A 13146-nucleotide genomic window follows, 5' to 3' on the forward strand; every position below is an offset into this window, starting at 1 on the left:
GGATTTCATGATTTTTGGATATCTATATCATAATGCTATACCATATATGATTCTTTATAGCTGATTATAACAATATTCCATTAAATAAGCAATCCTAGCTTAAGTTCTATTTCAGTTCCAGCTTATACCATTCAATTTACGTCTTCTAACCGATCTCAACCCATTTTAGATTGCTTTTTCAGATGATATGTATCTGAAAACAATCAACTTTCCTAGAAATTCCTAGAAATCCACCCATTTTCTTCTCTGTGCACTAGTTGTTTTCGTTATTGTGCTCAGTCGTGCTCACTCGGTCCTAGTAGAATTCAGGGATCAGGAGGAGGAGTATGGCATGGTATGGTATGGAGTATACTCCCCACTCCCATGACGCAGGTTCGGCACAAGAAATTCTTTCGCAGCTCTCACCGAATCGCTCTCCCGATCTTCGAAGAGGCAAAAGAGCCTCGCTCTGTGAGTCTTTTATTTGGTTTCCTCCACTGGGATCTTTTCTTCGCAGCGCCGTAGAATTTTGTTTAGCATAGAAACTGGTTTCAAATTAAAATTATCGCTGGTCATTTTTCTTATGGTTAGTTGTCGTTTACTTTGCCGTTGTTGTTGCTCTTCTTGTTGCTGCTGCTGTTGTTGTTGTTGCTGGTAGTGGTGGTGCCTCAATTTTTTTCGACTTTCTGGAATTTCGGTGTTTGGTGTTTTGTATTTTTGTGTTTTGTGTTTGGGACCTGCGTTTTACTTCCCTTCGCTGATTTTGTTGTTGTTTTCAGATTCGGGCGATGGTGGCGATGTCGCTGGTGTGAACCTAGCTCTCGGTCCCCATCTTCACATCGATCTCACTCCTCAATGCGTGCCCTAAACCCATACACTGAGGAAAATAAGCGTGATGAAACTGAATAAGTGATATAATAGGCGCACTTTTGAAAACGAACTCTGCTTCGATTTCAAACGAGATAAGGTTTCCATGGTTTTTTTTTAATTATGAAGCATGCGTCTTTATGTCCTGAATAAAGAAATATATAATAAGATATATATATATCCTTGCTCAATTAAATTGCAATTACTCTACCCTCTTTTCTCACCGTGTACTGGAAGGTCTCCTCGAAGCATGAGTTTCTGTCTGGTCCCTTAAACATGGCCAGCAGACGATTGCTGGATGCTGCCTGTCGGATGTCGCTGACTGGCTGGCTGGCCATCTTTATTCCTATTAGGCTAGAAATTAGAATCTGGGACTGGCGAGATTCCAGGAATATCTGGCGGAGTACCAGCGCTCAAAAATCTAAGGGAGAGAGACCGCCGATTCCACACCGATCGTAATCTGTGTGAATATTCAGGGGTTTCTCGCTGTGCCCAAGGGAATTGAAATAGGGTCGGGTGTGAGCATTGTGCTCCCCTAGACCACATGGAACTGCATGGCCAAGGGAGCTGGGCGTATTGCGGATTGGGAGCCCAACAACAACCAGAATCGGCGAGGCAACCTCAGCCGAGTCCCGCGACTCGCTGGCTGCCTCGTAAAACTGTCACTTAGTGCAGTAAAAAGAGCATAACAAGAGTTTTGTCCGATTTTATTTCTTTATGAATGTCGTCTTGGTCGTGGTCGCTGCCTAAATGCCAGCAGAAACCTCGGCAGCAGCCCGGTCCGGTCGCATTCTTATCTTTTGAGAAATATTACAAAAACACGCAAAGCCCAGCTCCCAACGCCATGCTCGATGCTCCCCGAGCTCCAAGTCCTGGCTCTGGTTTGGTGGCTCTGTCTTTGGCAATTGGAGGCCGAGAGCCACAAAGGCAAAGCAATAAAAATAGCTGAGCCTACGACGCAACACAATAACTGCGGCTTCTTGTGGCTCTTTCGATGCCAGTGGATGCCAATGTCGCTTGTCGTGGGTGTGATTCTATGCAGTGCTCACTTCCAAAAAGTTTAAACTTCACAGAACCAGTCTCAATCACTTTATCTTAATAAATGCTTTAGTTCTTACATCTTAATAATCTTAATTTTCAGTCTTGTTCAAAAATTCCTCATGTAAAAAAGATTTTTCTTGGATTTAGTGCTTTCTAAATATTAGGTTTGTAACGAATTATTTTTGAGTTCAGTTCAAATTTGGCGCGCTCCATTTTCAGTGCTGTAAATTGCCAATGGGTAGTGCTGTATAATGTGAAAACTTATATGTACCCGCTTTGCGTACCTGTACCTAAATTCAATTGTATTTAATTATTTTAGAAAATTATGAGTGAAGTTCATTTGACAAGAAAAAACCATCAATGGGACTCAAGTTGCTTTAGAAAATATAAATTAAAAAATCGATTGATAAACCGATATATAAGTTAATTTAGTTGCCACTATCCATTGATTTAGAAACCTTGTATCTTTCCAAAATGAGGTGATAATTATCTGGGCCATCTGGCCAGTATATATGTACATATTTTCAAGCGCCCTGATAAGCAAGCTTATCTACCCATTTGTCTAGCCCACTCAGCGGGCTGCAGATTAGATAATAGCAGTGGCATATGGATCATCTCACGCTTAATTTATTAGATCTTCCAACGCTGCGAGAAGCGCGGAGGGCAGGGGAAAACAAAAACACAAACATACGTACATACAATTAGCCCTAAGAATGATTCTATCGGGATTACTTGACTATGTATACTGGATAGTGATTACATACATATTGGGGGAGTGGAGTATATGGTATTGCGTCTTCTAATGCTAATGCATACTGTGGTCACAGCTCTGCACTCCTTCTAATCCTGCTTCTTTTGTGCAGCTGTCTTTTTGATCGCTGGCGCAGCCTGGGGACCTTCGATGGCTCCATTGGCTGTCTTGCCCTCCAGCTTCTGGGCGGCATGCTGCTGCTCCATCTCCCCGGAGAAGCCGAACTCATTCACGCGCTTCAAATCGACGCGATACTGCCAGCGCTGGTAGAGGAACACAAAGAAGATGATGTCGTCGCGGAAGCAACCCAACCGGTACATTGTGGGCATTTTGATCACAAACGCAAAGATGTCATCGATAAAGGTGTTGAGGAACTTGTAGGTCATCATGCGCCACGGCATGTGGGCCACCGACTTTAGCTTGTAGTTGATGAATAGCTGCGGCGTCATCAGGATGAAGCCAAAGGTCAGCAGATAGCCGTACAGCATGTTGAGCACAAATGAGTACCAGCCCTTGTGCTCGTTGTAGATCAACGAGTAGACAAAGTAGGCCACCAGGAGCGGGAAGCATGCCCAGCCCAGGTACTTGAAGGCCAGTTTGTCATAGTCTTTGGTCGAGCTCTCCGAATAGGAGCCCTTGTCCTGGAAACTGATTCTCGGCAGCACTCCCAGAATCTTTTGATCGTGATCGTAGTTGATATCCACGACCTTGTGAATCTTCCACACCTCGATTCCCAGTCCCACGAAACAGGAGATGCGAATCATGAAGTTGGTCTCGTTGTCCAGCACGTACAGCAGGATGATTAGTGACTGGAAGACACCGAAGAACACCGATCGTACAGACAGTCCTTCGAGCGACTTGCGATTGTTCCAGAACTGAATGTCGTTCTTGAAGGCCAGCAGTTCGAACACCGAATGCAGTATGGAAACGGCCACTGTGATGCCCAGCAGGTAGATATTGGTGTCCAGCAGAGTCTCCTTCAGCGAGTCCTGATCCTCGTCACTCTCCTCCGGCTGGCTGGCGGCCATCAGCTCACCGAGCATATTGCCAGCCCACTTGTTCTTCATCTGTTTGGCGGCATACAGCTGCCACTTGAACATGCCCAGCGGCTGGAAAGTGAGGTGCAGCTCCAGTTCGGGAGTGGTCTCATTAATGGGTTGATACTCCCGCTGAAGATTCCAGTAGTCGTTGACGAACAGGATGGGCAGATAGGTCTTACCGCCGTCTACGAACTTTACGTAGTCATCCAGTGGCGGCGGCACAGATCCCTCGGCCCAGTTAGTTTGGTCCACTACGAGATTGACCGTGAGATTAGGATGCCAGTGAGACACGATGGTATCCTTGAGATTCGCATGCTTGAGCTCGTGCTCCAACTTCTCCTTCTCGCTGGCCAGCAAGTTGTAGTTGCGGTTCACACGCAACTTCTTGAACTTGTTCAGCTGATGTTGCTGGTGGCCCATTTTGGTGGCGTAATTCGGGGCTTTGGGATCGGGACTCATGCCGGTACGCGTGACAAAGGCATGTAGGTACACACTGCCATTGTTCATCAGATGCTGGCTGGTCTTAAGCTTCAAACTGTGCGTGTAAATGCCATCTCCGTTGACGCCCGACGTCCAATCGCCATAGGTGAGGTCCTTCTGTAGCCAGAGGAGATTCGCCTTTTGCTGGAAGTTAACCACATCGGGATTCTCCGACAACCACACGTGCAGGTCAAAGTCCGTGCCGTTCTCGAAGTAATTCCAGGCCGTGATCTTGGGACCCGCATTAGCGACACTTTTGCCTTGACTGGCGGCATCGGGCGCAGGTCGTCGGAAAAAGGAGCTCACAAAGTAGATGATCAGGGCACGCAGGATGAGGGACTTGGTCATCGCAAAGAAGGACTCCATGCGGGTGGGCTGATTCGGCGGGGGTTGTTGTTGCTCATTCTGGCCTTCATTTTGGGCCAGCTCAGCGTTACCATTGCCCGCAATCACCTAGAAAAAACGATGAGAACCAGGTCGCTATTGTCAGGTGATTGGGGTTGAGAAAGGTTTAAGTTTCTCAGATACTTACCGCACCCTCTGCTGCGGGCTGATCTTCGCCTGCTTTCGACATGCTCTGTTCTCAAGGGTTTTCCACGCTTTTCCCTTAGTTTCCCGTTTTCCGCACAACTTGTGCTACTGTCATCGATAGGTAAGTGTTGAGGACCTATCGAGCCATTAGAACTTCGATATCGAAAGGGGTATTTTTCAGAATCTATCGATTTGACGCAGAATGGAAAAGCACGGTGTTCTCACTATAAAGACATACTTTTTTCACTAAGTCAAATACAAATTTATTTATTATATGTGACATATTTAGCAATACACATTTTTAGAATATCGTTGGCTTAAATGTATATCCCTTACTTACTTATACTTACTTACTTACTTATACTTATACAACCTAGTATTCAATTATTGTTCTTAGTAAAATGGACAGCAACTTGAATATTTTTGTATAAATTCAAAAGGTTTAATATCTGAAAAAATATTTCATAAATTCATTAAAAATATAATTTAAATCGATTAGGCGGTTTTTCAATAAAAAAAAATATGCGTAATATGTAATATTTGAACCTTATCTAAAATATAATTCTATATACAAGTTTTGATTTCAATTTATTTGTATACAATGCAAATAGCATTTTCATGCCATAATAATATAATTTTGAATTAGCTTAGCTATCAGTGAGGTAGCGTTGGGCTATAAAAAAACACGAAAAACTATATGTTGATATTGTAAAGTTGGTCTCGGTTCAAATGGTAAAGATATTTTGCATTAATTAATTTGAGTGTCTGAATATTTTTTACAGTTCCATTTAGAATGTTTTGGTATTTAAAAAATAGTATTTTGGTATATTTGCAGTGCTCGGCGGCGGCCACACTCTCTTTTCCCTTTTTCTTTTGAATAGCATTTGGTTGCACGTTTCCTCTGGTGAGTTTCCATTAAATATATTAAAAATAAACGAAAAATCGCAATAACGTGGCAGAATGTAAACATATTGTTGTTTAGTGACGTATTTGTGATATGAAAAAGATGGACACTGGTGCTTGTCGACCGGTGGAGCTGTTTCTGTCGAACGAAACATGCCAGCAAGTCGGACCTAACCTCCAATCTTTGCCCGCTCTTTGGGACGCACAAGTTCGCTAAGAAATCGTACGATTTGGTACTGATTTATGTTTTATATTGCTTTCAGTGACGCCGCCATTATGCAGATCTTCGTGAAAACCCTCACCGGCAAGACCATCACCTTGGAGGTGGAGCCTTCTGACACCATCGAGAATGTCAAGGCTAAGATCCAGGATAAGGAGGGCATTCCCCCAGATCAGCAGCGTCTGATCTTCGCCGGCAAGCAGCTGGAGGATGGCCGCACTCTGTCCGACTACAACATTCAGAAGGAGTCCACCCTGCACTTGGTGCTCCGCCTGCGTGGTGGTATCATTGAGCCCTCGCTCAGGATTCTGGCCCAGAAGTACAACTGCGACAAGATGATCTGCCGCAAGTGCTACGCCCGTCTGCATCCTCGTGCCACCAACTGCCGCAAGAAGAAGTGCGGACACACCAACAACCTGCGCCCCAAGAAGAAGTTGAAGTAGACTATGATCATCCGTCGACGGTCCAGGCTGGTCTTTCTATCGACAAAACCATGGTTAACCATCTAAGTAAATATATGTACATTTTGTGAAACCACATCTAATCGAAATGTATTGCATTTGCTGCCAAGGCACAGCCTATTTACACCGTGTATGTTTCTGTTTTCCTGTCATCTGTTTTCGTTTGTGGTCTCCGAAGAACGAGTTTCTGCGGTTTTAGGAAGCTCTTATACTGCAATTAGTTGGCCTCTCCGAGATCTCAGTTAGTTTTTCTGCTCTGTTTCTGGTTCTGTCTCGCCACCAGGAAGCGGGCGACAGCAGCAGGTAATTGATATTCCATCTGCCAGCGATACCAGACCCTTGCGGTCTACTCTTCTGCCCAAGGGAAACAAGGGGACTGGCTGGCTAGTACGCCGCGGATGGTCGAGCAGACCTACTTGGCCAAGCTAAGCCAAGTCCACTTCGAGTACAGTTAATTGGTTTCATTGACCGCCGACTAAGGCGCGCAACGGCTTCCGTGGCCAACTGGTAAACTGGTTGTTGGCGCTCTAATCCATGCTAGCACTTGGTCGTTGGCCCCGCGGAGGCTCTTATTATGAATATCTTAATAACCCAAGAACTGGCTGGTGACGACCCAAAGGGCCTGCCTGATAGGCAGGACATGATAACAAGCGGGAAACCGAGAAGAGCAGCTGCTGCCGGAGGACCAGGCACAAATTGCGGTCAACATTAATTAAAAATACGTTTTTGGGTGACCCGCGCAGATTTCCCAGGCGCAGAATGGGTGGCTGGATTGGAGGAGGGGACGCGACTGATGAAATTGCGGATCAAGCACAATGAAAAAAAGTTAAGGGCCGTCGCCCGCAGGAAAGTCCCAGCAAAAGGTAAGTGGAAAAGCAACCTGAGCTGCCCAGAGGTGAGGATTGCAGTGGCTCGAAAAAAACCTATGATAGTTGATAGTACAGTGGTACCTAGAAATACTTGCTTATAGTTGCTTATAGTATAGTTTTATACCATATAAGTAAAAAAAGTGTATGACACATTTTTTTTAAAGAATTGAATAAGATATAAGATTTACTATAATAACTATATCCATTCAGTTCCGAATTATCAATAGACCACTGTGGCCACGTTCTCGTCCAATATACAAAGGTGTTATATGGGCCAGCCGAGGGTCGGGTATTTTAAAAATTAAGGCTCTGCCTTTCGGAGCTGCAGGAAAAGCGGCTGCTTATTTATGGGTCCCGGGTCCTCAGCCTTGGAGGCCACGGGCTTGAAAATGCCCAAACAGGTTCCAGCCTCCACTGGTCCGTTTCAGCAACCAAGTGCGTGGCTTTCGTTTTTAATTTTTGCAGCCCGTCCAAGTTTGGGTCTCTGTCTTTTGGGCGCCGCCTTTGCCATTCTTGGGAGCAGGACTTTTATGGCCGGATGGGTCGCAGTTTACATAACAGATGTGACCAGAATAATTAAGAGTGCGATTCGAGTGGTGGCCCAAGTGTCCTCATCTGGGAAGTCTCCGCTGGTCAGTCATTTGGCTTGACACTCTTAACGCTCTGGGCGTTGCTCCTGGCCAGCATTAATATTGCAGGGCAGGCACTGCCTCATCCAGCGAGGAGCAGCCTTGGCGCCGCCCATCGCACCATCCAAGCACCACCCACCCATCTACTTTGCAGCGAAAAGTGCTCATTGAAAATTGAACGTTTTCCCGAGTCTCCCCATGCGACTTGCTCGTTTCCATATGCCGGGCGGGGATTGGGTGAGTTATGAGCACCGCTTATGCCACAAAGTCAACTTCTGATTGCCTGAATAGTTTTCCGATTCCCGCCCTGCGCGAACGAAAGTAATTCCGCCCGTAAGTTCCTCTAAAATATGCACTCCGCGGGTTGGAATTCGGATTCGGAACGGATGAGAGGAGATGAGATGAGGTGAGGTGGGAGGTAGGCGATGTTGGCTCACTACTGAGAGCGCATAAATGGATTTTTCCGTCTGCGGAGGAAGAATTTTCAATTTGATATAAATTTCTGCCTTGGCCGGGGCATTCCTTGTCCTTCGTTCCGCCTTTTTCTCCAAGTGTCCTGCCGGCGGAGAGGCAAAAGGATCCCGGGAGCAGCTCCAGATAAGGCAAACAGCCAAACGTTTATAAATTGGGCGCTAGTGTGGAATCCCAATGGTAATGATGGCGGAAAAAAACGAAATAGGGGGCGAGGCCAGGGCGATTCAACTGAGATGTCAGAAATACACACGCACAGGCCAATAAGGAAATATAAATTGCTCCGACGGAGCACCGGGCGTCTCTGGAGTACACCGAAAAGTCCAATATTAAGTCGTAATATATAATGCAGCGCAACACTGCGTATGAGTAATATACTTGTGCATGTATGAATGTAAATTACTTCCAGTTCTTCGAGAGCAATATTATGTATAGTATATTACCTAATTTCGTTGCGTTTCTTATTAATTTTATTTTTGGTCGCTTTCCCTAAAAGTTAAAACTAGTAAATATATTGAATGGAAGTTAACAACAATTTGTTTCAGTGCACGCATACGAACTCAAGCAAGAATTGTAAAGGCAGTGCGTGTAATTTAATATGCATAAATCGATACTTGGCTGCTCCTTCCCCACTACCGCGCCCACTGAATCCTTCCCCAGGACATGTGAATGGGATTGGCTGTAGGCTCCATTCCATTCGGAACTAACCACCTTCCCCGGGAAAGACGGAGCCATCCCTTGCGCCTTTTGTGTTGTTTGTGTTCTATTTTGAGCGCAAAATTGTTATTTGTTTTTACGTATTCTCAGCCTTCTTCCGCTGGAATGGCGGTAGCTTTGCATATCTACAGTTTATGGCTTTCATACAGTTAACATTTTCCAATAGATAAGCACTTCTGGTGCCACCACCATGTGCCCGTACTCCGCCAGCCCTGTTTCTTGTTGTATCGCAAATAATTTGAAAAGTCATTTTATTCAATTTCAATTGTGTCCGTGGGGGGCAGACGTGTAGTAGGGGGGGGGGGGGGGATAAATGGGCGGAAGTGAATGCTCTCGATTTCATATGCCCGATATGAGCGGAAGCCCCGAGAAGTAGGCAGATACAGATACACAGATATACGGATGCGGATGGACGGAATGGGACAGAATGGTATGGGCAATCGGTTAGGCGACATATTGATTTCCTTGATAAATACTTAATAAAAATACACTCAAGTGCCGGCACTCGTCTCATTCCAACCGGAAACGATATCTTCAAGTGAATGGCATGAATCTAATCGCCTGGAATCCCATAAAGATCTGACTTTTGCATAAAGTTATCCCGGCGCTTTAAGGCGACATCTTTGCCAGCCAAGTCTATTTGCATTGCGCACAATAACATTTCTATAACTATTCGAGAGTAAACAGTGCCAGTGCCCCAACTACACAAAATCCAGCACCATGCGCCATCCGACGCCCCCTATGCCCGCATTATCGACAGCCACAACTATTTTTCTTGCAGCTGAACTTTTGCCTTCTTCTCGCCATTTCCCAGTTGCATCCTGCATCCTGGATCCAGCCACCAGACAGCCTGCTCCTTGCTGCTCCTGCTCCGTGACACGCAGTATGCTGTGCGATTAACCAGACATCAATGGCCAGGCCAAAACCGTAGTTACACTGAAAGAAGTGACTACTATTCGGTATCTTTTAGATACAGTATCGGTTTAATATTAAACTAATGTCAAAGAAAGAACAAAACTGACTATATTCTCTTGTTATAAACTTGTAAAAATGATAAAAAATCGTTAAATTTAGTTTAGTTTCTCCCAGTGCAGCTCAACTGGTAGCTGTGGCCGCCCGTTCCATTCTACTTCGATGCCCTCCATTCCCCGATTCCCTGGAGCAGCTCGGTGCACCACAAAGTTGGAAATTAGATTGTTTTTCTGTCAAGGTGCCGGTGGAGCTACTTGGATTTTTGGCTTTGTTGGCTTACATTCCCAGTGCCTACATCGCTCGTTGCCCGTTGCCTGTTGGCCATGGAAGAGGACAAGGACACAAGGACACGGGGCAGGACGAAGCCACAGCGTGCAGCGCGCCAGGACAGCAGGAAAAGATTTCACATCTAATTAATTTGTACGCTTGCTGTTTATTTTAATTCGAAATTTAATTATAAAACGCACTTTGTGCTTATACTGATTGTTCGCACTTTGTATGACATCTTAAATCGGCAAAAGCTAATCCGGTGGTGGTCAGTCATGGAATTTAATATAAAGCCAAGTTCTTGTATTTCTGCATTAATTAGACATAAATGAACTCGAATTTAGATTACGTTCGTTGAGTTGAGTGTTCTCTGGGGTTAGTCTTTAATTAAAGAATAACTATTCCATCCATCAAGTTGTTGCTTCTGTGGCATATTGGAAATCTAGATATTTGTACAAATGCCAGCCTGTCATGAATTAAACTTCGTTCTGGAGCAAAAGGTGCTGAATCCATTCGCCTGGGAAATGTTCCTCTGGTCTGGTTGCATGCAAATGAAGTTTTCCAATCCACAATTGGACGCGTTTAAGTTGTCAGAACTTCACTCAAATTGCCAGGATGTGGATGTGCGACGGGGTCAAGGGTGAGAGAGCGATAAAAGCATAACACAAATCAAATATTCTCAATTGTCTCCCTGGCTTGCTGTTGTATATCCTGCGAAAGGAAGCAGTCCTTTTCGAACCGAGTTCGGGCACTTTGCACAATTTCGAGTCATTAAAAATGCAAACGGCTTATTGGCCAGACAGACTCGACTTTGACCAGTCCATCCCTGCCATCTCTCCCTCTTTCCCGTCCTTCCCACAAGTGGGCGTGTCCTTGTCCACTCCCACAGGACGACCGCTGGTCGGAGGACCCAGCTGTTTGTGTATGTGTGTGTGCGCAAAGTTTGGGCAACTTTGCTGTTTTTCAAAAATATTGACACGCAAAGTTTGTGCAATCACCAAACAAATTACTTCATCAATTTTACAAAACAACAGAAATTTAAGATCTTTTAAAAGTTTTCTGCCAAGCCAGCATCGCAAACGTTCCCAAAAACACGGAAGTGAATTTTCGCCCTCACTTTTAGAAAATTAGTGAGCTAAGTGGGATATGATGCCAAAAATTACACCAATTGAATGTTATAAGGAGTTCATCATTTAGCTACAATAATGAGTAATTCCATTGCATACTTTTTATACACCATTATAAGTAGTTATTTGAAAAAGAAAGATTGCATAGTCTTCGTTGGCGATTTTTGCTTTAGTGTAGCTCCATTGGCAGACGCACCACAGTTCTGGGCAAGCTGTAGACCCACTTTTGGAGCAGGGAACGGACATGGAGAGGCACAACAAAAGCGAGCAACAGAAAAGTTTGCAACAAATTGCTTATGCTCCCAAACGTACACAAATACGGGGGGGGGGGGGGGTCCGAGAAAGTGGGACATGCGCTGGAACTTGTTAATTTTGACCAGCTGTCCAGGCAGTAAACTGCCTCTGCCGCCGCCTCCTTTGGAGCGATTCCTTCGCCAACTTCGAAAGGGTGGCTTAGGGGGTAAAAAATGCTTCTTTTGCATAAATGAAAATGAAATCAGAGGGATGCATGAGGCTTAAATAGATATGGATGAATTGGAGAGGGGGCGTGCGCCCATGTGGCACGTTGCACAATGGAACTTCGTTGTGGCAACTCCACCATTAAAAGCGCATTCCTAATTTACGTTCCGCTCGGTCTGCGCTCCAAGTTGAAATAAAATAACGCTCAGGCGGAATAACTGGGAGGCGTATCCCCTTTCACTCCCCAAAAGTTCCACTTCCGAAGCATTGTTTCGGGTTAGCCAGGAGCTTGTTCAGTTGGAGACAATTTTGACAGTACATTTTGCAACTCGCAACATGCTCTGCATATTGAATGGAGCTTTTTGGGGGAAAACGGGGCACAAACAAGACAACGATACAACCAGCCCTTCTGCTCTGTTTTTGTTTGTATTGGTGCTGCTGTTGGTGTTAGGGATTTGGGGGTGCAGGACATTTTGCGGAATTCGATTTTGACAAGTTGACTTCACTTATTTGCAAATTACTTGTGTACAGCCGTCGCACACCTACATACAAACCGCACTGAGGTCTTGTAGGTTTATGGGCATATGTCTCGTCATTAATTGCATGATACTTCGGAGGAGCCTCCTCCTATTCCCTAGGTAATTCGGAAAATACATTAAAAAAAACGCGTCATAAGATCCTTTCTTGAAGAAAGATACCTAAATAAACTACTACTAACCTTGCAAAGCCATCGCTTGACTTATAAGGAAATTAGCAACTTTTATATTTGTTCGCAGCCTAAATATGGTATAAGAAGTTATAAAGCTGGAGCACATGCTTTTCTTTCAGTGCATCCCAATCGATGTCGCGCACGTGCTCATTGGCCTGTCCCAGAACGTTGTCAACTGGCTCGCCGATGTCCGTGACAAGTGGCTCATTGATTTTTAGCACTTTGGGTCCATCTCCGCCGGCACTTACACGGGTGCGGGAACCGGAAGTGGGACGTGGGAAGCGGGAAGTGGGCCATCTGATGGGCAATTGACGGTCAAGCGAACGGGTAATACGTGTCGACCGTGTCGCTGTTTACGGCCATGCATTCTGAATTATTCATGCAATTATGCGCGCTGTCCGCCGTCCATCGATTTCCATATGGGAGACGGAGAAGGGATCCAGCTCCGATGGCCAGCGCCAATGGCGAAGGAGTGTAGGTGCCGGTGCAAGTTTAGCAATTTCATGCATTTCTGAATAATGTCCACAGTTGGCTGGCAAACATTTGGCCAAAGTTTCGCCCAGCTCCTTGGCTCGCTGCATTGTTTTAGTTTTGTGCAAACGCTCGAGGCTTAAACATCGAGCAGCTGCGTCTCCGTGCGAGGAGCCAACTTT

At 45.2% G+C, this 13146-nt stretch overlaps 2 protein-coding genes and 1 long non-coding RNA gene across 5 annotated transcripts; 2 read left to right on the forward strand and 1 right to left on the reverse strand.

Annotated features, from left to right (window-relative positions):
* Positions 1–2493: 2493 nt before the first annotated feature.
* On the reverse strand, positions 2494–4941 carry CG3702 (uncharacterized protein). 2 transcript variants are annotated; one of them, NM_134975.2, is made up of 2 exons: positions 4691–4941; positions 2494–4611 (listed from the first exon to the last, which is right to left on the reverse strand). In NM_134975.2, exons 1-2 carry the CDS (start codon positions 4730–4732, stop codon positions 2728–2730), a joined length of 1926 nt encoding a protein of 641 aa, NP_608819.1. In that variant the 5' UTR covers positions 4733–4941; the 3' UTR covers positions 2494–2727. The 2 variants fall into 2 exon arrangements, with proteins under 2 accessions (NP_608819.1, NP_001260017.1); NM_001273088.1 differs by having other exon boundaries at positions 4691–4824.
* A 601-nt stretch (positions 4942–5542) lies between these two features.
* Positions 5543–6405, forward strand: RpL40 (Ribosomal protein L40). Of its 2 annotated transcripts, none has more exons than NM_001273089.2 (2): positions 5543–5651; positions 5856–6405. In NM_001273089.2, the coding sequence occupies exon 2, from the start codon at positions 5869–5871 to the stop codon at positions 6253–6255; it is 387 nt and encodes a 128-aa protein (NP_001260018.1). In that variant the 5' UTR covers positions 5543–5651; positions 5856–5868; the 3' UTR covers positions 6256–6405. The 2 variants fall into 2 exon arrangements, with proteins under 2 accessions (NP_001260018.1, NP_476776.1); NM_057428.4 differs by having other exon boundaries at positions 5543–5593; positions 5856–6391.
* A 359-nt stretch (positions 6406–6764) lies between these two features.
* On the forward strand, positions 6765–7302 carry lncRNA:CR44608 (long non-coding RNA:CR44608). The gene has a single exon (NR_124063.1). It is a non-coding gene; the product is annotated as a long non-coding RNA:CR44608 (long non-coding RNA).
* The last annotated feature ends 5844 nt before the right edge of the window (positions 7303–13146 follow it).

The sequence above is a fragment of the Drosophila melanogaster genome, chromosome 2L, assembly GCF_000001215.4.
Source record: "Drosophila melanogaster chromosome 2L".
NCBI lineage: Eukaryota > Metazoa > Arthropoda > Insecta > Diptera > Drosophilidae > Drosophila > Drosophila melanogaster.